This window comes from Heterodontus francisci, chromosome 2, assembly GCF_036365525.1.
Source record: "Heterodontus francisci isolate sHetFra1 chromosome 2, sHetFra1.hap1, whole genome shotgun sequence".
Classification (NCBI taxonomy): Eukaryota; Metazoa; Chordata; class Chondrichthyes; order Heterodontiformes; family Heterodontidae; genus Heterodontus; species Heterodontus francisci.
The window spans coordinates 133,997,382-134,024,368 of NC_090372.1; the positions used below are offsets into that span (position 1 = coordinate 133,997,382).

Here is a 26,987-nt window from a genome sequence, read left to right on the forward strand (position 1 = left end):
CTCTGCTGCTCACCTTAAGTCTGAATCACTTGACTTCGATCTGCTATCACTGAATTTATTTCCCTTCCTATCAGTAAATTTACATGTTGTCTTGATCAATGTCCTAATTTTTTAAAATTTGGCCTTGAAATGTGAGTGTCACTAACAAGGCCAGCATTTATTGCCCATTCCTAATTGCCGTAATGGTAAGCCACCTTCTTGAACCGCTGCAGTCCAGTGTAGGTACATCCACAGTGCTGTTAGGGAGGGAGTTCCAGGATTTTGACCCAGCGACAGTGAAGGAATGGCGATATAGTTCCAAGTCAGGGGGGTGTGTGGCTTGGAGGGAAACTTGCAGTTGGTGATGTTCCAATGCGTCTGTTGTCCTTGATTTTCTTGGTGGGAGAGGCCGTGGGTTTGGAAGGTGCTGTCGAAGGAGGCTTATGGCGTTGCTGCAGTGCATCTTGTACATGGTACACACTACTTTCACTGTCCGCCGTTGGTGGAGGGAGTGAACGTTTAAGGTGGTGGATGGGGGTGCCGATCAAGCAGGCTGCTTTGTCTTAGATGCTGTCAAGCTTCTTGAGTGTTGTTGAGCTGCATTCATCCAAGCAAGTGGAGAGTATTCCATCACACTCCTAACTTGTGTCTTGTAGATGGTGGACAGGCTTTGGGGAGTTAGAGGTGAGTTACTTGCTGCAGAATTCCCAGTTTCTGACCCGCTCTTGTAGCCACAGGCTGATCCAGTTAAGTTTCTGGTCAATGGTAACCCCCCAAGGATGTTGATGGTGGGGATTCAGAAATAGTAATGTCATTGAATGCCAAGGGGAGATGGTTCAATGCTCTGCTGTTGGAGATGGTCATTGCCTGGCGTGAATGTTACTTGCCACTTATCATCCCAAGCCTGCATATTTTCCAGGTCTTGCTGCATATGGGCATGGACTTAAAGAGTGCGAACAGTATTGACTACTGTGCAATCATCAGCAAATATCCTTACTCCTGACCTTATGGTGGAGGGAAGAACATTGATGAAGCAGCTGACGATGGTTGGGCCTAGACACTGCTCTGAGGAACTTCTGCAGCGTGTCCTGGGACTAAGATGATTGGTGTTCAAGAATCACAACCACCTTCCTTTGTGCTCGGTATGATTCCAACCAGTGGAGAGTTTTCCCCCGATTCCCATTGACCTCAATTTTGCTAGGGCTCCTTGATGCCACACTTGGTCAAATGTTGCCTTGATGTCAAGTGCAGTCATTCACACCTTACCTCTGGAATTCAGCTCTTTTGCCCATGTTTGGACCAAGGGCGCAATGAGATTGGGAGGTGAGTGGCCCTGGCGGAATCCAAACTGAGCATTGATGAGCGGGTTGTTGCTGATGAAGTCTGCTTGATTGCATTGTTGACGACAACTTCCATCACTTTGCTGATGATCAAGAGTAGACTGACGGGGCGGCAATTGGATGGATTCGATTTGTCCTGCTTTTTGTGGACAGGGCATACCTAGGCAATTTTCCACATTGTCGGGTAGATGCCAGTATTGTAGCTGTATTGGAACAGCTTGGCTAAGGGTGCGGCTCATTCTGGAGCACAAGTATTCAGTACTACAGCCAGGGTACCGTCAGGACCCTGTGCCTTTAATGTATTTAGTGCCTTCACCTGCTTGTTGATATAACGCGGAGTGAATTGAATTGGCTGAACACTGGCATCTGCAGATCTCAGGAGGAGGCCGAGATGGATCATCCACTCGGTATTTCTGGCTGAAGATGGTTGCAAATGCTTCAGCCTTGTCTTTTGCACTGATACGCTGGCCTGTCCCATCATTGAGGGTAGGGATGTTTTTGGAGCCTCCTCCTCTGGTTAGTTGCTTAATTCTCCACCAACATTCATGACTGGATGTGGCAGGGCTGCAGAGCTTTGATCTGATTCCTTGGTTGTGGGATCATTTTGCTCTGTCTTTAGCATGCTACTTCCACTGTTTAACATGCATGTAGTCCTGTGTTGTAGCTTCACTAGGTTGGCACCTCATTTTTGGGTATGCCTGGTGCTGTTCCTACACTCCCCGTTGAACCAGGGTATGCCCACTGGCTTGATGGTATTGGTAGAATGAGGGATATGCTGGGCCATGAGGTTACTGATTGTGGTGGAATAGAATTCTGCTTCTTCTGATGACCCACAGTGCCTCATGGATGCCCAATTCTGAGCTGCTACATCTGTTCTGAGTGAATCCCATTTAGCACTGTTGTAGTGCTACACAACATGATGGAGGATGTTCTCCTGAAGAACGGGACTTCGTGACCACAAGGACTGTGCGGTGGTCACTCCTACCAATACTGTCATTGACACATGAATCTATGACAGATAGATTGGTGGTGACAAGGTCAAGCAGATTTTTTCCCCTCTTGGTTGACACACCACCTGCCAGAGGCCCACTCCAGCAGGTATGTCCTTCAGGACTCAGCCAGCTCGGTCAGTAGTGGTACTACTGAGCCATTCTTGGTGATGGGCATTGAAGGCCCCCACCCAGATTACATTCTGTGACCTTGTTAACCCCAGTGCTTCTTCCAAGTGCTGTTCAACATGGAGGAGTACTGATTCATCAGCTGAGGGGGGAGGGGGACACCGTACGTAGTCCGGAGTCAATGTTAAAGACTCCCAGGGCCAGGGCCACTCCCTCTCAACTGTATACCACTGTGCTTTTACCTTGGGGGGTCTGTCCTGGCGATGGGACAGGACATACCCGGGGTGGTGAGGCAGGAGTCTGGGACATTGGTTGTAAGGTATGATTTGTTGAGTATGACTTTGTCAGACATTTGCTTGACTAGGTCTGTGGGACAGATCTCCCAATTTTGGCCCAAGTGCCCAGATGTTAGTGAGGAGGACTTTTCAAGGTTTACTGGGCAGGGTGTGTCTTTGTTGTTTTCGGTGCCTAGATCAATTCCGGGGGGTCCATCCAGTTTTATTTTTTATTCAGCTTTTCTATAGCGGTTTAATGTAACTGAGTGACCTGGTAGGCCATATCAGAGGGCAGTTAAGATTCAATCACATTGCTGTGGATCTGGTGTCACGTGTAGGCCAGACTGGATAAGGAAAACAGATTTCCTCCCATGAAAGACATTAGTGAACCAGGTGGGTCCCTCCTGAATTCTTTTGCCTGCAAGCACCTCTTGAACTTTAAAAGTTCCAAGCAGATTGAAACTCTGACCTTGTCAACTGACTTCAAATTTTGTTGCCTGGCTGACTCCATATGATGATCTCTCACAGGTCCTGGATGATTTGTGCCCCCATCCTCCAGTATGGCACTGAACTCAGACCTGCCAGTCAGTTATCCCATATCTCCAAGCAGCATTTGATCATCAGTTCTGACTGGCACTAAGTGGAATTTGCAAAAGTAGAATCCTTTCACCTGAATGTTAATGCTGTAACTATTGTTGCACACAAATAAGATGCAACACACCCAAGCTTCTCTGCCTCTGTCCTGAGCCTGCTGTGTGCTCCTTCCTCATCTCCTCCCTCTCAATAGCCACGTCCAGCCCGAACACTCTGTAACCCTTTTCTAACAAACTGCACCACATTATTCCCTAACTGTCCATCACTACTATCTACTATTTCTCCTTCAACCTCCCTCTGCCCCAATCTGGATGTCCTTCATTGGCACGGTTAGACCTTATTTCACCATTCCCTTCTCACTTCCCTTACTGTTCTAATTTGGCTTCGTGTGAGCATTTGCACCCCCAAAATCTCTGGCTACCTACCAGTATAACTCCTGCTCTTTCACAAACAGAGGACACCAACATCTAGGGGCTAACTGAAATCTTGCTCACTAATGACAATTCCTTCCCTTTCACCACGGTTGTGCTGCCGTATTGATGCTCCGCCAAATCCCTTGCACAAATCATAAGTGCCAGACCAACATGAATCTGGAGAAGAAATGTTCAGTGAGAGGAAAGGAGAAGAGGCTGGTACATGAAAGCCTATTTCCTTAGTGATTTCATGTGTCTCCTTCAAGACCCCTGCCCCAAGAGCTCTGGTGCCTTTATCACCAAATTCTACTTCAATCTCGCCATGTTACAGAATTTCTTTTATATTTTCCCACAAAAGGGACTTAAAAATAAGAGTTTCTTTTTTGTGTTAGATTTGCACAAGCTTACAAAGGAATGCTGCAGGCATTTGGAGAACAGGAATTTAAGTCGTACATTGATGCAAACTTCGGATATGTCTATTTAGTCATGTTGCAACAAATAACATAATGCTTTGCACTTCCCATCCACCACCAGCTCTCCTGGGAGAGGCAAAAACAGATTTGAAAAAAAATACCTACACCAATCGGGGCAAAAAAGAATTTGGTAAATTCCTCTCTGACACTCAAAGATGAAAAAGGAAAGTTGCAGGAGGTAGCCGTGACCAACCCCCCACCTCCCTTCTCCCACCTCCCGTCACTCCCCCCCACCCACCCCCCCCCCCCCCCCCAAAAGCAAACCCTACCAGGTACTATTATGCAGAACAATTGGGAATGATAGGGAAGTAATTGTCTCATCCCAGAGCTCAAAACAGACATTCAAGCAGTAGGAGGATGGGATGTCCCTGCTTGTTGCCTTTCAAATGGAACAAGTGCAGCAGAAGGTTTGATTTATTATTTCTGACCAACTCTCAGACAGGGTGAGTGATCAGGAACTAAGTTCTGGATCTGAATGTCCAGTGATCAGCAGAGACATGTCCCAACACACTTAGTAACATTTTTCAGTATTGTAGCTGTTAACAACAGCAACTTCCACCTTTGTGACATTATTTGCTTCTGATCATTCCTCAGCCCATTCTGCTCCTGAAACCCTCATCCATGTCTTTATCGCTTCCAGATTTGGTTACTATAATGCACTCCTTATCAGCATCCCAACCTCCCCCTCCATAAACTTCAGCCCATCCAAAACTTTACTGCTTATATCCTATCCCATACTAAGTCATTCTTACTAATTACTGTTGTTTTTTATGATTTACACTGGCTCTCAGTCTGCTAATGCTCCAAATTTAAAATACTTGACCTTGTCTTTAAGTTGCTCCATGGGCTTTCACTAGGCCTACAACTCCTCCCCAAACACTCTGTTCCTTTGACTCTAGTCTATTGTGTAGCTCCTCCCTTCTTCCTACATAGAATTACATAGAATTTACAGTCCAGAAACAGGCCATTCAGCTCAACATCTATGTGTTGTTTATGCTCTACATGAGCCTCCTCCCCCAATGGCCAGTGTGCCTTCAACTGTCTAGGTGCCACTCTCTGGAATTCCCTCCCTAAACGTCTTTGCCTCTCAACTACTTTCTGTTCCTTTAACAGTCTCCCTAAAAACCACCACTTTGATCATACTTTTAATCACATTTCTTAATCTTGCTTTCTTTGGCTTAGCATCTGTTTTCTCAAGCCTCTCTGAAGCACTTTGGGACATTTTTCCATGTTAAAGGTGTTATATAAAAACACATTGTTTAGGTACATTTTATTTGGTCTTATTGTCTTTCTAAAAAGTGAAAAATTAACATATGAAGTAATTAGCTAGAATGTGAAGTTACAGATAAATTGCTGCTTAGCATTCTGTAATTGTTAATACCTGATTTAATGTGGCTTCTCTTGTCTTGTTGCTGATAAAAACCTTTCATAGTTTCAGCATCAACCACACTTATCCATTTGCCGGAATCTATACTGTTGATGCCTTCTTCAGTAAGAATGCTGCTACATTCTCTTCAACCATTGTAATTCAGGATCTTATTGGAAACCTGCGCCTCACTGGTCCAAACAATCTGAGCCTTTCTACAAGGTAAACTCAGGAGATTCACACTTAAAAATAGCTTATTCCTCTGCAAATAAATGAGAGTTTTTGAATCGTTTCTTTAAAAATTAAACTGCAGTCAGCTTGCTGCTCACATATGCCATATTTGTTTCTTTGGACTTTGCATCTGACTCTTTTAAAATATGAATCCCTATCTCTGATAATTAAAATCAGCAGAATGTATCTGTTTTCATAGAATATTTCTGTGCCAAAGCCAATCTCACTTTGTAGTGGATTAAATTCTGCATGTATGTTGAAAATGGTGTTCCTGGTGAACATGTTGACTGGAAACAGGTCACTTGTAGATGGCAATAATGACGAGTCAAATCTTCATAATATCATGAGATCTGACAATCAAGAAGGAAAATTCAGAAAAGAGCCTGATGAAGTGGAAAGTGAAAACAAATTGGCACAGATACAACCACCTCCATATGTATTTAAACACAGAACATGCCTAATTAGGAGCAAATTTTCCCAAAGTCATCACATTGCTGGTTAAGTGATTAAGTGGCATCCATGCACATATAAAATGCTGTAACCATTGCATCTACTGAAATTCAAAAATCACACTGGTGACAAAGGCATTTTGACTGTTCCTTGGTATTGACTAACATTAGGCATAAGGAAAACATATTGGGAAATCAATTCCTCTTATCACAAAGCAAGAGACAGCAGCGAAGGTAATGTACTGGAGAAAGATTGAATCATGTTGTTATTACATGTTCATTTAGAAAGCCAGAATTCACCACAAAGCATCAAATAACAATCTCACTGCCAAAATGAGTGCTCCTTCTTCCTTTTGTATCTGAAACTTATCAGATAAGGAGATATTTGCCAGATGCCTGAGGCAGCCACCCTGAATATTGCCACAAATATTTGCAGAGTAAATGTCAGGCATACCATTATTAATCAAAAATGAGTTTGTAGAATATATGAGAGTAAGGTATCAAAAATATTGGAAATCAAATATGTTGGACCAGTTATTTCCTGACATTAACAAGTTTGACTGAGATTATTTCACTTGGTTGATGAAAACAGCCCGAAAATCAACAAGCACAAGTCCATTTGGAGATGCCTCCAAAGAGGTGGTATGTGCCAGCACTTCCAATGCAACATAAGTATTTGCCAACAGAGGTATCCATGCCTTGGGCCGAGACAAGCTGTTAGCTGGAACATCTTCATTTCTCCAGTACAAACTAACTAATTTATTTCCTTGTTGTGTTTAACAAAACTTGAAGATGATTGTGACTCCCATGAAAAGAAAATACATACTAAACATTGATCAAGTACTGTGGCAGCTGAGCTGCCCAGTCATCAAGACACTTTGTACAGTACTGTAAACTACAGCCGGCATTGAAAGCTGGTTGTTAGAAGGTCTTTGAAATATAGGTACAATTTGGTGCTGAGTAAAAGGTAAACGCTTGAAAAAGGGATTGGTCAGATTCCGTTGTGCTGCAGCCCCTATCATCCTGGAATAGAGAATTTAATTGGCAAGGGACAGTAAACTCGAGGTGGTAGTTATGAGCGGAATGGAGCTGCTGAGAAAAGCAATCCTCCAATCTGTGTTTGGTTTCACTGATATAGAGGAAAAACAGCATCAGATATGAATACAATACACCCAGGTTGAAGGAAGTACATGCAAATTATTGCCTCATATAGAACAAATGTTTGGAACCCTCAGTAGTGGTGTGGGAGGAAGAGTGAATGGTAGATGTTGCATCGCCTGTGCTTGTATGGAAATGTGCTGGGGAAGGAGAGCAGGCAGTAGGGGTGATAGAAGAGTGTCACAAAGGGAATGGTCTGTTTGGAATGCTGAGCGGGATGGGAAGGAAAGATCTGCATGGAGATGGGATTACATCGGAAGTGGCAAAAGTGGATTCTGGAGGCTGGTCAGGTGGGACAAAAGGAAGCTTAACCTAGTTATGAAAGGGTGAGGGCAAAAGCACAGGAAATAGGATGGACTTGGTCAATGACTTCGTCGACCATGGTGGAGAGGATTCCTCAGCTGAGGAAAAAAGACATTCTGAAAGCCGTGGTGTGGAAATTGGTATCAGAGCAGGTGTGGCAGAGATACTGGGAGAAGGAAATGGAGTCCTTACTTGAAATGGGATGGGAAGAAGTATAATCCAGGTGACTGGGAGTCATTAAGCTACAAATAGATCTCAGTGATTAGCCTTTTCCCAGAGGTAGAGAAATCCAGAAAGGAAGGGAAGATCCAAAGATGGATCGCGAAAAGATATGGGAGTTTTGGAAATTTCTAGCAAAATTAACAAAATTCAGTAGATCATGAGCTGGAAGTACAAAATAGTTTAGTGTTGATAATTCATGAAACTTCTGACTTCAAGGAAAGATTTATCTTCAAATAGGTACAAGTGCTTGTCCCATAAGTTCTTGAGTCTATTCTGCAAATTAGGTTGTTGTGAAATACTGTCATACTATCATGTTTTACTCTCAAATTTTGTATAAACAATAACAATTGAATCATTTAGTCATGTTTGTTTTCAAGGTTAAATAATTTTTTAAAAGTTGCTTTATTTCAGTATCTGTGGCAGTCCTTTTATACATCCATATGCATACTTTCTATCAAGTGTTAGCTTACAATAAAAAGTAATTGTCAATTCTAACTGGTGTGATTTAGATCTGTTACAATTTGTTTTTTTAAATCTGCCTGATTAGCTGAGTTCATATTATTGTTGTTGCCTCTTGCATATTCCAAGTAAGTAAAACAAATAAGTGTTTGTACAGGAAACCCCACTAAAACTAGATTCAATAAAACAGTTTTGGGGATTTAGAAACTGGATTTTAGACTGCCAACATAAAGTAGGAAGTAAGAGAACAGATATAACCAACCAGAAGAAACCTTTCTATTTGCTACTTGTGGGCTTAGTCAATAATGTTGGGAGTGTTTTTACATTTTTTTACATCAGTACTTGGTATCAGCTTGTTAGTACTTTCCCTTCTGTCAAGATCTTGTGTTTAACCCCACCGTAAGATTTGAGCATGTAATCCAGGCTGACATTTAGTATTGAGAGAGTGCTGTATCATTAGAGGTGCTGTCTGCTTATTGATGTGACATAAAAGGTCCCATAGTACGATTCAAATTTGAGCAGATAGTTTTTTTTATATATTCATGCATAGGGTATGGATGTTGGCAAGGCCAGTATTTTTTGTCCAATCCTAATTGCTTTGAGAAGCCATCTTCCTGAACCACTGCAGACTGTGTGGTGCAGGTACACCCAGAGTGCTCTTAACAGTATTGCTTTTCAACATAGTTTTTGCTTGTAGTTTTGACCTATTTGCTGTAAATTTATTTCCATTTTTTCCTGTAGTCCACTTCAACCTTCTGTTGCAAAATGGAATGCCAAGCTTGCGAGTGGATCAAACTATATCTTTCAGTGGCTGTACTCCGATGGCATAATGAACCATACTATTGTAGGTCCAAACCAGGTATGATATTACTTAAATGCAAACTGTACTGGCGGTATGCTGGCACGGTGTTTTGAAAGGCCAGTGGGAGGTAAGATTGATCTGCACTTCACTGAGTTCCTGGCTTAATCATGCAGGCAGATATCAAGTGATCAAGATTATCCTTCATAATGAGGTAACAGAAAATTGGAAGATAACTAGGTAACCTTCACCCTCCTACTCCCTTCCCCACCACCCCTATCCTTCTCATGCAGATCCTGATAATCAATTCAGAAAGGGTTGGTGATGTCCGTGCAGCTTGTCCAACCATTCAAATGTTCAACTGCAATTGTTGAAGGGCTCAAATAGACCAAAGAGGTCAAACATGAGGCGTAGGAAATGAAGAGGTAAAAATCAAGGCAAAAATTGCATTCTCCTACAAATATATACCCTGTCTCAAGGCAATAATCAATGAGTTAACTCAGTTTATTAAACTATGCTTGTTTTGTTTTAGTTGTTGAAATTTGTGCATCTGTGTTAACCAAAGAATTCTCATGATCATTTTAAAGATTTTCTCAACATTTAAGTGTTCAAAAATATCAAGGATGTGGGTAGAGTTTTAATATTATAGCTCTTTGCATTCTATTGTTCTGTAACACTATGTGGAAGTAGAGAAGCATTCAAAACCCTATAAAATTCTGAGCTGGATTTGTCCCTTTGATTTGTGATTAAAGAAAATTACTACTAAAATGATGGACTCTTTGGAAATTACGACTCAAATTATGGACTCTATGGAAAAAGAAAAATCTCCCAAGTTCATTCCAATATGAAATATTTTCAAGATCAAATCAATGCACCATATTTCGCTCTTTGTGCATGGAATAGGTTAACAACCCAACTCTAGGTTATAACAAGAGCATTTTAAAAAAGTGTTAATATATTATTCTGTTCTGGGCATCTCTGACGCAACTCCAAAGGCAGCCAGCAGGCTATTCTATTTTTTAAATTTATTCATGGGATGTGGGCATCACTGGCTAGGCCAGCATTTATTGCCCATCCCTAATTGCCCTTGAGAAGGTGGTGGTGAGCTGCCTTCTTGAATTGCTGCAGTTCATGTGAGGTAGGAACACCCACAGTGCTGTTAGGAAGGGAGTTCCAGGATTTTGACCCAGCGACAGTGAAGGAACAGTGATATAGTTCCAAGTCAGGATGGTGTGTGACTTGGAGGGGAACTTGCAGGTGGCGGTGTTCCCATGCATTTGCTGCCCTTGTCCTTCAAGTTGGCAGAGGTCGCGGGTTTGGAAGGTGCTGTCTAAGGAGCTTTGGTGAGTTGCTGTAGTGCATCTTGTAGATGGTACTGCTGCCACTGAGCGTCGGTGGTGGAGAGAGTGAATGTTTGTAGATGGGGTGCCAATCAAGTGGGCTGCTTTGTCCTGGATGGTGTCGAGCTTCTTGAGTGTTGTTGGAGCTGCACCCATCCACGCAAGTGGATAGTATTCCATTACAGACCTGACTTGTGCCTTGTAGATGGTGGACAGGCTTTGGGGAGTCAGGAGGTGAGTTACTCGCCTCAGGACTCCTAGCCTCTGACTTGCTCTTGTAGCCACGGCATTTATATGGCTACTCCAGTTCAGTTTCTGATCAATGGTAACCCTGAGGATGTTGATAGTGGGGGATTCAGTGATCATAATGCCATTGAATGTCAAGGGGAGATTGTTAGATTCTCTCTTGTTGGAGATGGTCATTGCCCGGCACTTGTGTGGCGCAAATATTACTTGCCATTTATCAACCCAAGCCTGGATATTGTCCAGATCTTGCTGCATTTCTACATGGACTGCTTCAGTATCTGAGAAGTCACGAATGGTGCTGAACATTGTGCCATCATCAGCGAACATCCCCACTTCTGACTTTATGATTGAAGGAAGGTCATTGATGAAGCAGCTGAAGATGGTTGGGCCTAGGACACTACCCTGAGGAACTCCTGCAGTGATGTCCTGGAGCTTAGATTATTGACCTCCAACAACCACAACCATCTTCCTTTGCGTTAGGTATGACTCCAACCAGTGGAGGGTTTTCCACCTGATTCCCATTGACTTCAGTTTTGCTAGGACTCCTTTATGCCATACTTGGTCAAATGCTGCCTTGATGTCAAGGGCAGTCACTCTCACCTCACCTTACTATTTGACTAACAAAGCGAATGTGATTGCATCCCACACATCAACCTAAATCTGTTATTACTAGTAGTAGTGGTGATCTACACAAGGACAGGTCCTCTGCTCATTGCACCAGGCCTCAAGGTCCTGTGCTTTCCTCTTCAGTTGCTCAGATGCTCCAGTTCTTTAACTTCCGTGTGAAATGAGCAATATGACGAGGGAAAATAGTACATCAGGTAGGTTCTCGTTGCCTTCTTCAGGTGTGCTTTAAAGGAAACAAGTCCTCTTCGTGAAGGATCCTCCATTTGTGAGTAGCAGTTGTCCCTTGAGGTTCTAGCTCTTCCACCATCATCACTGAAAATTTGCTGATTCTGCTGTTGGCTATGGCTGGTAACCCTGAACATGGGACCTTTACCTGAGTCTGGGGAGACTCACAAAAAGGCATAGTCGAAAATCCCCTGAGGTCTCAAATGACCCAGCTATCATGAAATCAAATTTTGACATCTTGCCTGTCCTCAAGGTTACTTGTTTCAAGCTGCTGTGAGTAAGTTGTAGTGGCTAACACGCCAGCTACTGCTAATTTTGAAAGGGTGAAGTTCCTTTTCCAAGATAGGAATGGGAGGAAAGAAAATCCTTACGAGTATTGATACTTTCTTCATTCATAGCTTAACAGAAGGCAACACTCCATTTCCTGTTTTGGCCACCCGCTACCAATGGATGACCTTTTAGCTGCAAATAATTTCATTTTAAACTATTAGCTGCCACTAAGACTTAGAACCAGAATCATAGAATATTACTGTCCAAATAGAGGCCATTCAGCCTGCTGTGCATGTGTTCGCTCTTTGAAAGAGCTAACAAATTTAGTCTCACGGCCCTGCTTTTTTCCAAAACCCTGCAAGTTAGTTCTCTTCAAAGATATGTTCAGTTGCCTTTAAAAGCTCCGATGCACCTGATTTCCACCACCCTTTCAGGTAGCGCATTCCAGATCATAACAGTCCTCTGTGTGAAGTAACTTCTCCTCATTTTCCCTCTAGTTCTATTGACAATGATTTTATGTCTATGATCTTTGGTTACCAACACGGTTACCAGAGGGAAACAGTTTCTCCCCACTTCCTCTATAAAAACACTTCATAATTTTGAATACCTCTATTCGGTCTCCCCTTGCCTTTCTCCAATGAGAACAGTTTCAGCTTCTCTACTCGACTGAAGTCCCTTGTCCCTGGTATCATACTGGATCAGGTTAGGGATGCCACAAGGAGTTAGATTGGACTGACACCAGCAGTCGATTTGGGATGGACCATGCCATTGGAATTTGAGCCAGGGTTGGGATGATGCTATAAGTTGGGTCAGGATAATGTTAAATCATAGTGAGGTGTTAGGTGCATTTTCATCAATGCTGATTGGAGCAGCTAACAGAGATTATGACTGCTGTCCCACACATCTACAATCAGTTAATGCAGTGTTGAGATTTTGCCTGTCCTCAGCATTACTTGTTCAGGTCTGCTGACAGTAAGTAGCTAAACTAAGGAATTATCTGGGATTTTCTATGCAGATCAGCCCTGAACAAGGTATAATTTTTATTTTTTATCCTGTTTCCTTTGAAGTTTGGGAAGAAAATAATTGGTATTAATGGAAGAAGGACCTTTCATCAGGAACTCGGTTTTCAACTGTTCACTTCGTTATATTATAGGCAACTAACAGACTTCTTGTGGTTTGTTTTATTTTACATAAAAAGCAATTTTTGGTTGTGGACACTTCACATTTATGACATTTTGTTGTTTGATGCAGTGATACTTTGAGCATAACAGGTTAGATGCAAGACTTAATTATATAGATTTGTTGGCAAATAAAGGTTCAGTTTTCAATAAAATTTATGAATTGCCATTTTAATTTGTTCATTTTTACATTGATATTGAAGCTTCTTTCATTGCAAATAGGTAAAATATTATAAAATGAGTATTTTAAAGCATTTGTTTTAAATGTTGGATCATAAGCATTCAAAATGTTAGAAATTGAAATTCTATGGTGAAATTAATTAAGTCCATCACTAGGAAATAAAGGAGGATCACTTTCAATACTAGGATTCCCCTTTTATTGCTCACTCAGTTTAAATTCTCTTTCCGAACTGGTTGAAACAATTATTTTTGATGAACTCCCCACAATGTTCAATATAACTAAATACTCAGCTGTTATTTTGGTAGCAAAACAAATTCAAAAACCTCTCAATGACTCTGGATCACTATCCAACAATCAAAATGTTTGACCCCTTTTAATCAGTGTAACTACTTTGTAGATGACATCAGTTGATCAGCTCCTCATTGGCTTTCAAAGTCAAAATGTCAGATTTCCATAAGATTGTGGGGAGTGATCAAACACATTTTGTTTTTTATTTTTTTTATTTTAGAGATACAGCACTGAAACAGGCCCTTAGGCCCACCAAGTCTGTGCCAACCAACAACCACCCATTTATACTAATCCTACATTAATCCCATATTCTCTACCACATCCCCACCATTCTCCTACCACCTACCTACACTAGGGGCAATTTACAATGGCCAATTTACCTATCAACCTGCAAGTCTTTTGGAGGTGGGAGGAAACTGGAGCACCCGGCGGAAACCCACGCTGACACAGGGAGAACTTGCAAACTCCTCACAGGCAGTACCCAGAACTGAACCCGGGTCGCTGGAGCTGTGAGGCTGCGGTGCTAACCACTGCGCCACTGTGCCACCCATGTTTTCTCCTATCAACTAGGAAATGCAAAAGTTATTTTGGTAAATTGCTGACAGGCAAATGCTCTAATTGGAAGTGCTATCCCAACAGCACTATTTCTTGAACTTTCACATCATTGAACTTGATAGCTCATTATTTAGCATTGCATTGCTTGTTGGAACTATATCATATGATAAAAAAGTAATGTCTTTTTTCACTATGTCGTTATCAAACCTTTTGAATTCAAGGTCCACAATTACAAAGCATAATTTAAACCTTAACCAACACCTTAACTCTTCTGTTTCAGTTGATTATGGCGGTAAACTCAACTGGTTTAATAAGTGTTGAAGTTGTGGCACAGAATGAAGTGAGCCATGCAAGAGCCAGCATGACCACAGTTGCTCAGTATCCTGTCATGAGTATTACTATTTCTGTGGCTCGAGTAGCTCTGAACAAGGCCAGTAACATTGTGCTTAAAATAAATCCCAAACAAGACTATAACATTGCAATAGATTATGGGGATGGACAAAATGACCTTTTTGAATCACAGCAGCTCGACTCCCAGACTGGCTGCTTGGATGCTTCATTTCATTGCTCGAGTTTTGTTTTTCATCATACGTACATTGCTGTTGGTCAATACCATTTGAACGCTACAGTTTCCAATAATGTAAGTACTGATGCATCAGAAGCCATTGCTGTTGTTGAGGAGCCCATTACTGGTCTTAAATTGATTCTGAATTCACCAAGAGTGATCAAGTTCAAAGATTATATTAATGTGACAGCATCGGTACAAACTGGCACAGATGTTACCTTTCAGTGGATCATTTCGATACCTCACTCCAACCCATTTACTGAAAGTCAAGAGTAAGTATGCAATTATATATAATATATTAAAGTAGATGCATTTGTGTAATTATGCTTAATCATTTGGGATGGGTATAATCTGCATAAAGAGAACTGCAGTCTGACATTTACAACTGGCCTTCCAGTTGAGTATTCTCATTCAGAGTATTCTTCATAGGTTTGAAATCTTAACATTTGTTCAAAATGCTTTAATGAGACTTAAATTTGTAAAATTCTTAAATTGTGATGTTCTACTATTTCACAATACAACTTGAGAAAAGCTATAGCCTGCTCTCTATACCTACATTTTTGTCTCTATTGAGCTCCTTTACAGAAAATTATTCCAATCTGAAATTTACAAAACAAATACCATGCCTAAAATATCAGAAACATGTTTGTGAAGAGTAACACAAAGTGATGGTATGTGGTTCATGTCAATGATTCCTCATACAGGGAGTTCCCAATCTCATACAATCATGAATGTTTTCAATGGCAGTATGTCACCAGCTGAAGGACACAGATTTAAGGTGATTGATCAAAGAACCAGAGGTGATGCATTTTGTTACATAGTGAGTTGTTTGTGTTCTGGGATGTCACTTCCTCAAAGAAGTTGATGAGATTGATCAGGCAGGATTTTTCCCTTCTGAATCTATGTTGATTGCTCTTACTAGGCTATTGTTGTACAGGTAAATTTATATTTGTTAATCAGTTCCATTATTTTAGACAGGATTGTCAGCCAACTTGAAAATGTGCACCATGTTTTCCTGTTTCCACTTACTGGCAGGTCCCCTGTGTCCAGATGACTGTCAATGCCTCACAGATTTCCTCCCTATTCTCTTTAAGCATGATGGAATAAATATAAAGATGTATTCCTTTCGAGCTCTTTTAGACTATCTTGGACTTGCATTTTATTTATACTGAAGTCATTACTTTTACCTGAGTTAATCATGTTTGGAGAGAGCATATTGCTCACATCTTCCCTTGTGAAAACTTGAAGGAAGTAGTCATTCAGAATGCTTATTATTTATGCTATTCATCTGTTTTGACTACATTTGCATTTTTATAGCTCTTACCTCTTCTCTAGTCACCCTATTACTGTTAAGATACTGTTAAGATGTTAGGTTTTACTTCAGTTATGTTGTTATTAGGTGAATCTTTGCTGCTCTGATCACTCTTTTAACATGTTTCTCCATATTCGTATATCATCCCAGTGAACTCTACCCTCTTTATTGCTGCCAGATTTGAAATGGTCATTTTTCTTCATCATTTCACTTTTAATTTGTTAATCAATTTATGGTAATGCCTGTTTAGTCTGAGCTTGCTGGTTCTGCATGCTCAGCAATATAAAGGTATTCAGTTTGTCTTGCTGTTGAACAACAAGCAATGAGTTTGCTTGGCTCACTCATAAGCCAAAATGCCAGAGTGGCATAGGTGAGCTCCATTATGTTCTTGAAAACATCCATATATCAGCTGTCAGTACAAGAGTTGTCAGTAACTTGAATTAATTATGCTGTGCTATTAGTCTGTGGGGGTTGAGATCAAACAAAATTGAGCTCATTCAATTAGACTCTTTCTCCACCCTTTTCTCTTCTGACTGAAAATAGATATAACCTAACACAGGTTGTGTCACAAATAGCCCTCTGACTTTTGGAATTAAATATTCAACAGCTTAAATCATAGATATATATTCAAAAATTGTATATAAAAGGCAAGCAAAAACCATAAAGGTATTCGATGAAAAATGGAGAATGTTTTGTAACATTCAGTTAATAGCTAATTGTTGCACAACAAATTAATAATGTTGGTTCTTGTACTAACCAATGTTTTCTTTCTTTCAGGGGTGATCTTATTAGCACAATTAACTACCAAGCACATGCAGGAGGCACCTACTATGTAAAAGTAATAATCTCGAGCCCACTATACAGCAGTCCTTTCAGTCGATTGCTTCCAGGCCTTATAAAAGTTAGAACTCCAATTGTGGGTTTACAGGCATTATTTCCTTTTAACACCAATAGTGCGAAGCTTCTGCAACAGCCAGATGGTAGCTATGCCACTCAAATCTTGGGCTTTAGTGTTCATACCTTTTCTGAAGAAGTGAAGTTTTCGTTTGACTTTGGAGATGGTTCACCACTACTTATTGTCAGTGGCATGCAGAGTAGCTTTGACGGTACATTTGCTTCTGGACGACACAAGTTTACGAAAGGTTGGTGTGCAGATTGTATTTTCTTAGCTCCCTCACACCCAATTAATTGTTATTCCTGTCCTGGTGATTAACACCTGTAATTCCCAAAAGATTACTCCATGTGATTTCACATGTTTGATCAATTATTTGTCAAATGACATTCCAGTAGCATGTGTGTCATGCATTGATAGGAAGTGTGTTCAATCCTGCAATATTTCACATGCTGAGTTTCAGATCTGCAAAGTAACTCATCATAGAAAGAAAAATAAAATCAGAGGGAGAGTTACCATGTTTGCGCTCTCACACCCCAGATGACAGAGGCCTAGTAAGAAAGGTGTCATCTTCTCAAATGTATATGTCAAGGGAAAACCAAATAGGAGTTGAAAAATGTATCTTAATGCAGTATAACAGCAAAAATGAAATAATTTTTAAAGATCTAAATATGTGATTACAAACATAACTACTTAAATATTTACTCTGGGGGCATTGAGGAGAATTTATACAATCTGCTTTTAAGAATATTAAATAGAACATGATTAGCTCAAAGAAATTGTTTTAATGTTACGATATAAAAGAACTTCATTCACAAAATAATTTACGGTAGAATCTTCTCCTTTGATACCTGAGAATCAGAATCTTTTGGCCTCAAGTCAGGTGTTGCGGCCAATGTATGAAGATGTATTTTGCGTTCATGGCACCAAGATGGATCTATCACTGGAAACTTACTTAATGTGGGAAGTGGTAAATTGTGTGCTGCAGCTCTATTAGAATGGGTTAGGAAGCTGATTGAAAGAAGTAGGGATGAAAGGATACAGAACAGGATGGGCGCATAGAATTAGGACTACTGCTTGTATGGAGCATAAAGACCAATGCCGACTGATTAGACTCAGCAGCCTGTTTCCGCATTGTAGTCAAAAGATTTTGGGTTCAAGCCCCATTCCAGAGATTTCAGTATGCAATGCAGGTTGACAATCCAGTGCAGTACTAGGAGTGCCAGAGGTGCCGCCACTTTGATAAGATAATAAATCAATGTCTCTTCCCTTTCAGGCGCATGTAAAGCATGGTACTATTTTAAGAAGAGCAGAGGATTTCTCCTGATGTTCTGGCCATATTTATCCCTTAATCAACATCACTAAAACAGATTATCTGTTCATTATCTCATTGCTGTTTTTGAGACCGCTTTGCACACAAATTGGCTGCTGCATTTCCTCCATTATAATGGGGGCAAAACTTCAAAAGTATTTAACTGTAAGGCAGTTTGGGATATCTTAGGGTTGTGAAAGGTACTTTTTTTCCATAGGATGTGGGTGTCACTGGCATGGCCAGTATTTATTGGCCATCCTGAATTTCCTTGAGAAGGTGCTGGTGAGCCGTCTTCTTGAACTGCTGCAGTCCATGTGATGTAGGTACACCCAAAGTGCTGTTAGGTAGGGAGCTCCATGATTTTGACCCAGCAAAAATGAACGAATGGCACTATATTTCCAAGTTAGGATGGGGTGTGACTTGGAGGGGAACTTGCAGGTAGTGGTGTTCCCTTGCACCTGCTGCCCTTGTTCTTCCAGGTGGTAGAGGTTGCAGGTTTGGAAGGTGCTGTCAAAGTTCATGCAGTGCATCTTGTAGATGGTACACACTGTAACCGTGGTATGCCAGTGATGGAGGAAGTGAATATCTGTAACCATGGTGCACCAGTGATGGAGGGAATGAATGTCTTAAGGTGGATGGGGGTGGCCAATCAAATGGGCTGTTTTGGCCTGGATGGTGTTGAGCTTCTTGAGTGTTCTTGGAGCTGCATTTATCCAGACAAATGGGGAGTATTCCACCACACTCCTGATTTGTTCCTTGTAGATGGTGGAAATGCTTTGTGGAGTCAGGAGATGAGTCAGTTGCTGCAGAATTCCCAGCCTCTGACCTTCTTTCATAGCCACAGTATTCATATGGCTGGTCCAGTTCAGTTTCTGGTCAGTTGTAACCCCCTGCATGTTGTTGGGGGATTCAGTGATGGTAATGCTGTTCAATGTCAAGGGGAGATGGTTAGATTCTTTCTTGTTGGAGATGGTCATTGCCTGGCACTTGCTTGAGTGTTACTTGCCACTTATCAGCCCAAACTTGAATGTTGTCTGGATCTTGGCTGCATGCAGGCATGGATTGCTTCATTATCTGAGGAGCTGTAAATCGTACTGAACACTGCAGTCATCAGCGAGCATTCCCATCCCTAACCTTATGATGGAGGGAAGGTCATTGATGAAGCAGCTGAAGATGGTTGGGCCTAGGACACTGCCCCGAGGAACTCCTGCAGCAATGTACTGGGGCTGAGATGATTGGCCTCCAACAACCACAGTGGGCGGCACAGTGGCGCAGTGGTTAGCACCGCAGCCTCACAGCTCCAGCGACCTGGGTTCAATTCTGGGTACTGCCTGTGTGGAGTTTGCAAGTTCTCCCTGTGTCTGCGTGGGTTTCCTCCGGGTGCTCTGGTTTCCTCCCACAGCCAAAAGACTTGCAGGTTGATAGGTAAATTGGCCTTTGTAAATTGCCCCTAGTATAGGTAGGTGGTAGGGGAATATAGGAACAGGTGAGGATGTGGTAGGAATATGGAATTAGTGTAGGATTAGTATAAATGGGTGGTTGATGGTCAGCACAGACTCGGTGGGCCGAAGGGCCTGTTTCAGTGCTGTATCTCTAAATCTAAAATCTAAATCACAGCTATCTTCCTTTGTGCGAGGTATGACTCCAAGCAGTGGAGAGTTTCCCCCCGATTCCCATTGACTTCAATTTTACTAGAGCTCCTTGATGCCACACTTGTCAAATGTTACCTTGCTGTCAAGGGCAGTCACTCTTAACTCACTGCTGGAGTTCAGCTCTTTTGTCTATGTTTGGACCAAGGCAATAATGAGGTCTGGAGCTGAGTGGTCTTGGTGGGACCCAAACTGAACAGCCTGTCCTTGTAGGTGGTAGAGGTTGTGGGTTTGGGAGGTGCTGTCAAAGAAGCCAAGGCAAGTTGCTGCAGTTTATCTTGTAGGTGGTAGAAACTGCAATCGTGGTGAGCTGGTTATTGATGAGTAAATGTTGCTTGATTACACCGTCAGTGACTGCTTGCTATATAAATACAATTCTTTCCATTTCTTTCTGGATAATACAAGATTGTTTTATTGTTCTGTTTGATCATCTCCACTAACCTGGCAATGAACAAATTGAAAACAAACCTTTGTAATGGCAATAAATTGATATGTTTGTAGAAATCAAACAATTTCTTCAAACATGGGCAGCTTCAAATAAATAACTCTATGTTAACAATATAAATTTAAATTTACAAAAGCAAAAACTGCAGATGCTGGAAATCTGAAATAAAAACAGAAAATGCTGGAAATACTGTGCAGGCCAGGAAGCTACAATGGAGAGAGAAATAGAATTAACAGTTCAGGTGGATGACCTTTCGTCAGAACTGGAAAAAGTTGGCGATCTAACAGGTTTTAAGCAAGTACAAAAGGATAGGGTGCAAGGCAGGAGTGATTAAATAAAAGAGGGATGATATAGCAAGGCAAAAGGGGGTGGTAATGTGATAATAAAGGAAACAAAAGATGGGTCAAGAGGAGCTGAAAATGACAAAGGTAGAATCATTACCAGCTCTGAAATTAGAGGATAGCTACGACCTGAAATTGTTGAAGTTAATGTTGAGTCTGGAAAGTTGTAAACTGCCTAATGGAGAGATGAGGTGCTGTTCCATGAATTTCCATAGAGCTTCATTAGAATAGTGTAGGAGGCTAAGGACAGAATCAAAATGACAAGAAATTGGAAGCGCAGGGTCATGACTGCAGACAGAAGGGAGGTGTTTTTTATTTTTATTTTATTTAGAGATACAGCACTGAAACAGGCCCTTCGGCCCACCGAGTCTGTGCCGACCAAGAACCACCCATTTATACTAACCCTACAGTAATCCCATATTCCCTACCACCTACCTGCACAAGGGGCAATTTACAATGGCCAATTTACCTATCACCTGCAAGTCTTTGGCAGTGGGAGGAAACCGGAGCACCCGGCGAAAACCCACGCGGTCACAGGGAGAACTTGCAAACTCCACACAGGCAGTACCCAGAATTGAACCCGGGTCCCTGGAGCTGTGAGACTGCGGTGCCTTTGGTCTCCCCAATACAAAGGAAACCACAATGTGAGCACTGAGTAGTTTAGTTTAGTTTAGAGATGCAGCACTGAAACAGGCCCTTCGGCCCACCGAGTCTGTGCCGACCATCAACCACCCATTTATACTAATCCTACACTAATTCCATATTCCTACCACATCCCCACCTGTCCCTATATTTCCCTACCACCTACCTATACTAGGGGCAATTTATAATGGCCAATTAACCTATCAACCAGCAAGTCTTTGGCATGTGGGAGGAAACCGGAGCACCCGGAGGAAACCCACGCAGACACAGGGAGAACTTGCAAACTCCACACAGGCAGTACCCAGAATTGAACCCGGGTCGCTGGAGCTCTGAGGCTGCGGTGCTAACCACTGCGCCACTGTATACTAAATTGAAAGATCTACAAATAAATTGCTGTTTCACCTGGAAGGAGTGTTTGGGGTCCTGAATGGTGGGAAGGGAAGAGTTAAAACAGCTGGTGTTGCATCTCCTGCACTTGCACAGGAAGCTGCGACGGACAGCGAGGGGGTGTTGGGGTGGTCGAATTTCTTGAGTGTGTTCGTGATAGTTTTCTGTAACAATATGCCCCAGAACCAGCAAAGGGGCAGGCCATATTATATTTAATAATAAGTTAGGCAGAGTTTGGAAAAAAAAGTCAACAGTGACATCACAGGAAAGCTGCAAGGTGATTGGTTGGTGAGTAACTGCTGTTAGGAAATACTCTAAATAGCTGGCTTAGTAACTAAGGTAAGAAAGGTCTACAGTTTATTTTCATGTGTAGTAAGTAGTGTTTTTTAGGGAGTTCTGGAGTAACGAGGACCAGGGAAGAAAGGCCCTAGAGTAATTGATATTATTTAATGTTAAGCACCTTCCAAAAGGTTTAATTTAAAGGGTTAAGTCATGGCAGGAGAGCTCAAAGCTGTGGTGTGCTCCTTATGCTCTATGTGGGAAGCTGGGAACAATTCCAGTGCCCATGTCGAGCATGTGTGCAGGAAGTGTCTCCAGCTGCAGCTCCTGGAAGCTGCGTTTCAGAGCTGGATCGGTGGCTGGGGACACTATGGAGCATCCGCGAGGCGGAGAGTATCGTGGATAGCATGTATAGAGAGGTGGTTACACCGCAGGCTCAGACTCTACAGGCAGGAAGGGAATGGGTGACCACCAGGCAGAGCAAGAGGACTAGGCAGGCAGTACAGGAATCTCCTGTGGCTATTCCCCTGTAAAACAGATATATTGCTTTGGATACTGTTGGGGGGAATGGCCTCTCAGGGGAAAGCAGCAACAGCCCAATTCATTGCACCAGGGTTGGTTCTGCTGCACAGGGGAGGAGTAAAAAGTATGAGAATGCAATAGTTATAGGGGATTCAATTGTAAGGGGAATAGATAGGCGTTTCTGTGGCCGCAAACGAGACTTCAGGATGGTATGTTGCCTCCCTGGTGCTAGGGTCAAGGATGTCTCAGAGCATTTTGAAGGGGGAGGGTGAACAGCCAGTGGTCGTGGCACACATTGGTACAAACGACATAGATAAAAAAAAGAGGATGAGTTCCCAAAAGCAGAATATAGAGAGTTAGCAAGTAAGTTGAAAAGTAGGATCTCAAAGGAAGTGATCTCAGGATTATTACCAGTGCTACATGCTAGTCAGAGTAGAAATAGCAGGATATATTGGATGACTACGTGGCTGAAGAGATGGTGTGAGGGGGAGGGTAATATCAGAGAGGAATACCAAGGTACACAGAATACTGGGAGAGACAGATAGCACCATAGTAGGAAATAGTCAGTTATTAGGTGGGTTCAGAGTAAGGGAGAAAGTAAGAAAGTTTAAATTAGCGTTACTGTGCATGAATGTGAATGCACGGAGTATGGTAAATAAAATTGGTGAGTTATAGGCACTGATTGCAATGTGGAAATATGATGTTGTGGCTATAACAGAGAACTGGCTCAAAGAAGGGTAGGACTGGATACAAGGTATTCAGGGAAGATAAGAAAGGAAGAAAAGGAGGAGGGGTGGCAGTATTGATTAAAGAGAACATTGCAGTGCTGGAGAGAGAGGATGTCCCAGAAGCGTTAAGGATAGAATCTATTTGGCAGGAGCTAAGGAACAAAAAGGTGCAATTACATTACTTGATGTAGTCTATAGACAGCCAACTAGTGGGAAATCTGCAGAGGGACAAGTTTACAAGGAAATTACAGAGAGTTGCAAGAATTATGGAGTAGTTACAATGAGGGACTGTAGTTATATGAATATAGACTGGGAGAGTAGCAGTGTAAAGGGCAGAGAGGGGCAAGAGTTCCTAGAGTGTGTTCAGGAAAATTTTCTCCAACAGTATGTTTCTAGTCCAACGAGAAAGGAGGCACTGGTGGACCTGGTTCTTGGGAATGAGGTGGGCCAAGTGGATCAAATGTCAGTCGGGGAACATTAAGGGGACAGTGATCATTGTATCATAAGGTTTACGTTGGCTCTGGAAAAAGACAAGGAACAATTCAGAGTAAGAATAATTAACTGGGGGAAAGCCAACTTCAATAGGGTTAAGAAGGATCTGACCCAGATAAATTGGAATCAAAGTTTGGCAGGCAAAACAATAACGGAACTAAGGGCTATCTTTAAATAAGAGATAGTTTGGGCACAGTAGAGGTATATTCCCACGAAGGGAAAAGGTAGGGCACACGCATCCAGAGCTCCCTGGATGATGATAGAGATATAGATTGAGATGAAGAAGAAAAAGTTTGTTTTATGACAGGTCTGATGGATAATACAACTAAGATCCAGGCTGAATACAAAAGGTTCAGAGGGGAAGTGGAAAAGCAGATAAGAGAAGCAAGGAGACAGTATGAAAAGAGACTGGCAGCTAACATAAAAAGGAATCCCAAAATCTTCTATGGGCATATAAATAGTAAAAGGGTGGTAAAAGGAGGAATGGAGCCGATTAGGGACCAAAAAGGCAATTTATGCATGAAGGCAGGGGGAATGGCAGAGGTATTAAACAAATACTTTGCATCTGTCTTTACCAAGGAAGAAGATGCTATGCAGGTCATGGTGAAAGAGGAGGAAATTCAGACACCTGAAGGGTTTAAAATGGAGGAGGTGTTGGATATGCTGTCTGTACTTAAAGTTGATAAGGCATCAGGACCGATTGAGATGCATCCAAAGATACTGAGGGAAGTAAGAGTGGAAATTGCAGAGGCACTGGCCATAATTTTCCAGTCTTCCTTAGACTCAGGTGGTGCCAAAGGACTGGAGAACTGCAAATGTTACACCCTTTTTTGAACAAGGGTCTAAAGATAAGCCCATCAACTACAGGCCAGTCAGTTTAACCTCAGTGGTGGGGAAGTTTCTAAAAACAATAATTCGGGACAAACTTAATCACTTGTCACTTGTGCAAATGTAGGTTAATTAAGGAAAGCCAATATACATTTGTTAAGGATAAGTCATGTTTAACCAACTTGATGGAGTCTGTTAATGAGGTAACAGAGAGGGTTGATCATATAATGCTGTTGATGTGGTGTAACGTGGACTTCCAAAAGGCATTTAATGAAGTGCCACACAACAGATTTATGAGCAAAGTTATAGCTCATGGAATAAAAGGGACAGTGGCAACATAGATACGAAATTGGCTGGGTGGCCGGAAACAGGGAGTAGCGGTTAATGGCTGTTTTTTGGACTGGAGGAAGGTTTGTAGTGGAGTTCCCTAGGGGTCGGTGTTGGGACCCCTGCTGTTCCTGATATTTATTAATGACCTAGACCTTGGTGTACAGGGCACAATTTCAAAATTTGGAGACAATATGAAACTTGGAAGCATTGTGAACCGTGAGCAGGATAGTGTAGAACTTCAAAAGGACATAGGCAAGTTGGTAGAATTGGCAGACGAGTGGCAGATGGAATTTAATGCAGAGAAGTGTGAAGTGATTCATTTTAGTCGGAAGAATGCGGAGAGACAATATAAAATAAAGGGTGCAGTTCTAAAGTTGGTGCAGGAGCAGAGGGAACTGGGGGTATATGTGCATAAGTCATTGAAGTTGACAGAGCGGTTATTAGAGCATACAGCATCCTAGGCTTTATTTGTCGGACCATAGACTACAAAAGCAAGGAAGTTATGTTAAGTGTATAGAACACTGGTTCGGCCTCAACTAGTGTATTGTGTCCAGGTCTAGGTGCCACACTTTAGAAAAGATTTGAAGGTATCAGAGGTAGTGCAGGAAAGATTCACGAGAATGGTTCCAGGGATGAGAAACTTCAGTTACGTGGGCGGATAGATTGGAGAAGTTGGGACTGTTTTCCTTGGAGAAGAGAAGCTTGAGAGGAAATTTGATAGAGGTATTCAAAATCATGTGGGGTTTGGACAGAGTAGATAGGGAAAAACTATTCCCATTGGTGGAAGGATCGAGAACAAGAGGGCACGGATTTAATGTAATTGGCAAAAGAAGCAATGGCAACATGAAGAAAAACTTTTTCACGCAGCGTGTGGTTAGGATCTGGAATACACTGCCTGAGTGCGGTGGATTTAGATTCAATTAAGACATTCAGGAGGGAATTGGATTGTTGTCTGAAAAGGAAGAATATGCAGGACTACAGGGAGAAGGCAGGGGAGTGGCACTAGGTAAACCGCTCCTTTAGAGAGCCAGTGCAGACACAACAGGCAAAAAGCCTCCTTCTGTGCTCTAACAATTCTATGATTCTGTAAGGGGCAAGAATTCTACTTGCCAAAAAAAGATAGCCATGGACAGCTAAAGAGGTCTGAGACAACACAAATATAAAAGAAAAAAAGCATACAAAAATGCAAAAAATAGCACAGATCATGCGAATAGGAAAAATACAAAGAGCAGCAAAGGAGGATAAAGAAGATAGGAAGAACTACAAAAAGTACTACAAAAAGAAATGGGCAAACAATATCAAAATCAACACACAAAGCTTTTACAATTACAGAAGGAAAAACAGTGTGGTCAGATGCCATGCGTTAATGATGTTGTCAATGAAAATAAGGAACTGGCAGACATGCTGAATAAATACTTTGCATCAGTATTTACAGTAGAAGAAGAGGTCGGCATGCAAGATATCTCAAGGAAACTATTGAATCAGAGAAAGGGACTGAACAGAATTAATGAAGTAACCTAACAGTAATGTAAAAATTAATGGCACAAAAAAGGACAAATCCCCAGGACCAGATGGTTTCCATCCCAGCATTTTAAAAGAAGTCGGTGAGAACATTGCAGATGCCCTAACTATAGTCTTCCAAAATTTTCTTGATGCGGGCCCCGTTTCTTGAGATTGGAAAATAGTGGATGTCACTCTGCCATTTAAGAAAGGTAGAAGAGGAAAACCCAGGGAATTATAGATCAATTGGTCTAACATCTATTAGATTAGATTAGATTAGATTAGAGATACAGCACTGAAACAGGCCCTTCGGCCCACCGAGTCTGTGCCGAACATCAACCACCCATTTATACTAATCCTACACTAATCCCATATTCCTACCAAACATCCCCACCTGTCCCTATATTTCCCTACCACCTACCTATACTAGTGACAATTTATAATGGCCAATTTACCTATCAACCTGCAAGTCTTTTGGCTTGTGGGAGGAAACCGGAGCACCCGGAGAAAACCCACGCAGACACAGGGAGAACTTGCAAACTCCACACAGGCAGTACCCGGAATCGAACCCGGGTCCCTGGAGCTGTGAGGCTGCGGTGCTAACCACTGCGCCACTGTGCGTTGGGAAATTGCTAGAATCCATAATTAAGGTTAGGGTGACTGATCATCTAGGA

General features: G+C 41.9%; 1 protein-coding gene across 6 annotated transcripts in view; it reads left to right on the forward strand.

The window, feature by feature from the left end:
* Positions 1-26,987, forward strand: part of LOC137347091 (polycystin-1-like protein 1) — a 433,612-nt gene that overhangs the window by 140,589 nt on the left and 266,036 nt on the right. For all 6 annotated transcript variants that reach the window (XM_068011179.1, XM_068011196.1, XM_068011185.1 and 3 more), the window contains exons 11-14: positions 5,625-5,780; positions 9,122-9,239; positions 14,370-14,926; positions 16,744-17,108. In XM_068011179.1, coding sequence (XP_067867280.1) covers positions 5,625-5,780; positions 9,122-9,239; positions 14,370-14,926; positions 16,744-17,108 — 1,196 coding nt within the window. The remainder of the gene's footprint in view (positions 1-5,624; positions 5,781-9,121; positions 9,240-14,369; positions 14,927-16,743; positions 17,109-26,987) is intronic.